The 6,000-nt window shown below is 27.9% G+C and overlaps 1 protein-coding gene across 1 annotated transcript in view; it reads left to right on the top strand.

The window, feature by feature from the left end:
* Positions 1–2,448: 2,448 nt before the first annotated feature.
* Positions 2,449–6,000, top strand: part of LOC107449950 (uncharacterized) — a 246,812-nt gene continuing 243,260 nt past the window's right edge. Inside the window, exon 1 of the mRNA XM_071185666.1 lies at positions 2,449–2,798. Within this exon, the coding sequence (XP_071041767.1) occupies positions 2,643–2,798 (156 nt within the window). The 5' untranslated portion in view covers positions 2,449–2,642. The remainder of the gene's footprint in view (positions 2,799–6,000) is intronic.

Below are 6,000 nucleotides of genomic sequence, written 5' to 3'. Positions count from 1 at the left end.
TTTATTATTAAATTATTCCTCCCTGCGAAAAAGTAATAGCTCTAATTTATTAGTCAGGGCATTTATAAGAGATATTATAATTCCTGTTTTAAATTTCAATTTAATTGTTAATTTGCAACCACTAAATAAATGATTTATTATTTATTTCGGGTTCCAACTACTTCGCTTTCAGTGATGCCAACTTGCCCCGGACAGTGAATTAATATTTTCGAGTGGTATTTTGCTAATTGTGATTCTTGGCTTAATAAATTTAATTTATTAAGTTTTTATCCACCACTATTTCTAAATAATTCGAAGGCTTATATAATTCGCGACTTGGGTGTATTTTTATTTAAATTATGCTAAACCTTATAAAAGAAAGCAAAATTAGTCAAATATTTTAGAAATCTAGTTGTATTTATTTACCGGATTTTAAATTATTTTGGCATGTCCGGAGCAGTTGGCACCTCTGCTCTTTCTGCAAAAGCTTACATAAATAGGTTGCGAGTTAAGTAGCAAAACTTATAGAATAACCATAGTATAAATGCAATGCACCCTTTTAATGCTAATTTAAATTTTTGATAGGTAGTGATAAATAATTTAATTAAGATGAAGAATACTCCTAACTAAAAATAACTTTCGTTAACACTGGTAAATCCTTTTTTTAAAAATCAGAGCAAGTTATATTGTATTATTATATTAGTTTAAATATATCAAGACAAAAGCGTGAAAAAACTGGGAAGAAAATCATTTTGTTTTAGTTTGTTTTCAGGAAGAGTTAAGAACTATTCCATGACTGCCAAGATTTTTTTTAAGCAGTTATAACATACATGTAAGATTGTATTTCCTGTGAGAGTAAATGATGATTTATTTATGATTGTAAACAGTTAGCGCATTTTTTACTTCGCGAGAAAGCCAGCTACAAATCAAATAATTTTACTGTCAGTCATTTTTCTTTTTTGTCTTAATTTCAGACCCGGTTTCTAAACTCTAGTGTTAAGTCATTTTTTCAAAAAAACAACAACAATTATTTTGCAATTAAAAGTTAAAACAAAATGTTTACTAATATTTTAATTTCTTTTAATATTTTTGGGTTGTAAGGACACATTATATTAACATTTCCTAAATAAAATTTTTTTACATAGGTTTGATTGTCTGATACTAGACCATAAAAATTAAGTGTTAGTTGAAACGAAAACACGAGAAATTAATCTTTAAATTTTGTCTAAAATTTTTTTTATCTATATACACCACGATTTTATTTACAATAGGGGAGAGTGGGGTCAATTGTAACAGGGTACGATTGTAACAGAGCAAAAATTTCGAATGTCGGGTTCTAGATAATCTAGGAAACAAATCTAAGATTTGTTTCCTAGGTGGCGCACAAGGTGTATTTAATAAATCTGCATGTACACCCCTGCTGGCCACCATTTTTATGTAGTTTTGAAAGAGTTACATCACAAAAGATATTTTCACGCTACGTAAGTACTTTTTTTTGGTATTAGAATATTATATTGTAACAAAGTAATTTTGTTTAAACAAATAAAAATTATTAACTGAATATGCAAGTGGACACCTTAATTAACATTTCAAAAAAAATTAGTTTTGTTAATTAACTAGCATTGTTTTTAACAAATGAAGCTGAAATGGCGTCTTGGGGACGATTGTAACAATAAGTAAAGGGACGATTGTAACAGCTGAAAATAAATAATCTTATGTTTACAAACCATTACTTAACTCTTTAAGAACCACCAATAGTTTCCTATATCATTTATATTATGTTGCATGTGCATTATTTTATTTGTCACCTTTCACAGCATAAATTAAAATTTTTAACCCCTTAAAGTTAAAAGTTTAACCCTTTAGGTCTCTGCTCATTATTATTTTTACTCCTAAAATATCACTACTATTTTGATCAATAAAAAAATATATCACAACTATGATAATATGTATAATTAACTATGTTTTAGTTGAATTTATGAACTGTTACAATTGACCCCGTAAGTGGGGACAATTGTAACAAGTGCACGACTGTCAAAAATTGTTAATAACTAATATAATAACATTAAAAATAAGGTTTTTTTTTCTAGTAGAGGATAGTCTACTTTACTCGTCTGTCAATTAATACTAATAATATATTGGATTTTTTGTTAGTTAAAAATAATTAAGTAAAAAATGTTACAATTGACTCCACTTTCCCTTACAATTCATGACTTCATTTAGAAAAATCGCCATTTTTTAAAAGAAAATCTCAATGGTGTACCAATTTAATGGTTTACTTCAACTGTTGCTTTATTGAAAAAAAAAAGGAAGAATGAAAACAATAAGGAAAAAATATTCTAAAATGAAGTATCGAATAACATAAAGTAGATAGAAGTGAGTTTGTCGTTTGCCAAAATCTCAGCCAAACTACCGGAAATCAAGCTAGGGTAGCGCTCTAACTCCCCAGTATCGATTATTCGGTGGGATAGAACATTTCGTCCACCCACATTCTACAGTTCTTGCTGAGTAGTGAGACTATTCGGTTGTGAGTAGTCTTCTCCTTGAATTATCGTTTGCGTTTAATAAAACAAAGAACTTAAATTGTATGGAAGAAAAATTCTAGAAGGAAACAGGCTTTCTTAAATATGATTGTTTAATTTAAAATTCTTTTAAATATTTCGATGTTGAGCGTTATGACTGTGGTTTTACCACAACATCCTAAAATCGCGGCAAGTTCAAGTACCACTTTGGTGTCTTCTACTTTGACACCGTCGACTTCGGCGAGTGTAAACACAAAGACCGCAATAAGATCGTCTGCTGTAGTGTCCCATTGCCAGGTAAGACTTGCTAAGCTTTGCAAAACAAATCAACAAAATTATTTATGATCGAAAGTTGTTTATGTATTGATTTCATTTATGAAATATATATTGAATTTTTAATAAATATCATAAATTTTTGGAACAAATAAATGATTTTCAGGAAATTAGTTAACTGATTTTTTTTATTCTTCAAACGATTGCAGAAATAAATGTTGAACTATTGATCAAAAATGCTCTTGTTTCATGCGGAATTAATGAAATGTTTTTAAAGAGAAATTAGGAAATTTCTTAGAATAACTTTTCGACATTTTTTGCGTTATAAAATGTTTTGCTAAATTAATTTAAATGCACTAGCAAAAATTTAAATATGAATGTAGGATTTTCCTTGCTCAAATAAACCCTGGTAAGCCAATCATATATGCATGGTTGTTCCAGGTATTGCAATTACAGAACAATTCCGTTTTTGCTAACTTGCTCCGGTAGCAAGATGTAAAAAACTTTATGTTTCAATCTATAACTGTTTACCTTTTCCACTAGAGAGGTGACTGTCAATCACCACTGTCGCCTGTAAATTATCCACCACTCTAATAGTGAAATTTTTTTCCATCATAATGTTTAGTTACCACTTCTTTCAGCGATCTCCGTGTATATAAGGTAAGCTTGTAAAAAAATGTTAGTGGTTGTGTCCATTTTTTTAATTGCTGAAAGGACTTCGAGTGCAAAAGGTTAATTTAATATAATTGATTTAAAGTTACCTTGTTTCACCACTGCTAATAAATACTTTAAAGGTACATAAAAAATGTTATTTTGTCATTATTAGTAATTAAGATATTAGGTGTAAACTTGCTCGCTACCCCTTTTGTTACGTTACTTGTAATAAAGCTCGAAAAAATTTTGCTAAGTTCGACAAAATTCTTTATATTTTTTACAATTCTTTTGAATATCTTTGGCGGAAGCGTAGAATTATATACCTGCCAACTTCTAATCTCTCCGCCGATAATTTTCCACATAAGTAGTATTATTCATTTATATATATGTCGAACTTATTTAAAAGTCATGGTGGTCAATATAATTTTGAATTTAATTCATAAATGCAAAGAATAAAATAGCAGGCTTGCACTTTACTACCACTTTAATGTATAAATAAAATTTTACAATAAAAGAGTTAAAGTTGGCAGCAATGATTACCTTGTCCTATTAATGTAAAAAATTCAATTGTAAATAGAGTGGTAAAACATTAATTTGTAAACAAAGTGGAAATTTTCTTACATTGGTTAACAAACATATCAACGCATCATGAGTAGAGATTTAATTAGGAAGAATTGTGTTACTAATATATCGCTATAGATCTGCATGTTTTTTTTCTTCTTAAGAATAGAAACTAATAATGAAGTGATTGTGCTAACAGTTAGTAACTTTTGGAGCAGAAGATCCCTCCTGAAATGAAGAAATTGGTCTTTAACAAGCTAAAAAAAGTTTTATAAAAATTCAATTTGTGACGAAATTTTCTGCTTCAGTTTGCTATCTCAGGAAAAAAATATTTTGAACAAACCCCAAATGGTTTAGGATACAAATTTTCCTTCCATCAGGTAATTAAAAAAAAAAATCCCTCAAAGAGCAGCAAGTTGGCATACCTGTTTCATGGCTAACTTACAGGGCTGTTTGCACCCCAGAAAAGAGAAAAACCTGGTAGTAAACTTGTTTCATAATTCGAACTTATTTACGCAAGAAATAAACGTTCATGGCTACTAAGACAGTATTTTCAATAATAATTTTCGAGAATAGGCTTTTTCTACTTAAGGAAACAGTCTTATACTTTTAAAATGATTTGGTATCCTAAGTTTTTAATTTCCCCCCCAAAAAAATGTATAGATATGAAATGATTTTATTACCAGTTTTTTCTCTTTTTCCAGCAAAAACAGTCCAGCTTTAATTCTCTTTGAAATTCTTTCAGACAATTTGAGTTTATTCTGAGGTTCAGTTTAGCAAAGTTCCGTTAAGCAACGCCTAAAAAAGGGAACAATTATTTGGAAATAAACCTTATTAAATAATAAAGTACGATAATGCCTTCTGCTTAATTACAATGTAATAAATAAATAACAAAATATTTTAAGGACATTAAAATTATTTTAAATTAACAAAATAAATAAAAACGAGCTTTAATCAAGCACTCCTCTAATAATATTACATCTAATGAACATAATATCTAATGAACCAAATAATAATAATATCTAATGAACCAAATTTTAGTAAGATATATAAGAAAAGGCCCGTTAAACGTCGATTGCGTATCATGTTTGTCGTTAGCTAAATTTTAATTGCATCCTTCAAGTGCAATTAGAGCATCTTGGTGGATTTCAATTAAATCATAATGCAAATTTATCCCCGTTATCAAAAATACGATTAAAGTTAATTTATTTTGCATGATTCTATTTGATTCTAGAGTTGCATCGCAACATTAGATTGGATTTAGAGTTTCGTTAATTCTACGATCTGAATTGTTTGCATTAAATTTATTTTATATTTTCTCTTCATCTAATTCCTTTTTTAAACTGAATAAATTGTAAAGGAAACTAATATCTATAACCACTACTTAGACGGGCAATTTTGTAGGCTTTTAATAGAACTGAGGTTAAAAGTCGTGGGTAAACAAATAAAAGTGAACACAAAAGGAATAAATAAATGATTAATTTTCCTGTCAGACTCACATTTTCTTAAATTTTAGATGTTCATTATCAAAAGGTGTTTATTCTCACTATAATAAAAAATCACCGCAAGTTAATAATATTTTTTTTAATTCAGATTAATTTAATATATTAAACGATCAATATTTTTTTTAAATTCGCATCTATTAAACATAAGATAAATTTTAAACTACAAATTATTTTACAACTAGAATCTTTGTGGCAAAAACTGGAAAGTTTGCACTTTTTTTGCGTTTTTGCAAAAGCCTTTAGCAGGGAAACCTATTGATCCGCTGCGGAAAAAGGCTTTTAAAAGAGATAAAAAATTAGTTTTGGTCTGTATTAATAAAATATATTTCAAATATATTTATATATAAATATTTAATATATTTAAATACATTATTTCATGCATTATAAATATGTATTATTACATTACAATACATTACATTATACATTACACAATACATTACATTACATTACATTACAATATATTAATACATTAAAATATATTTATTATTAATATATTTAAAAACGTA

This window comes from Parasteatoda tepidariorum, chromosome 9 (assembly GCF_043381705.1).
Source record: "Parasteatoda tepidariorum isolate YZ-2023 chromosome 9, CAS_Ptep_4.0, whole genome shotgun sequence".
NCBI classification, from domain to species: Eukaryota; Metazoa; Arthropoda; class Arachnida; order Araneae; family Theridiidae; genus Parasteatoda; species Parasteatoda tepidariorum.
This window is presented reverse-complemented; position numbering and strand designations above follow the sequence as displayed.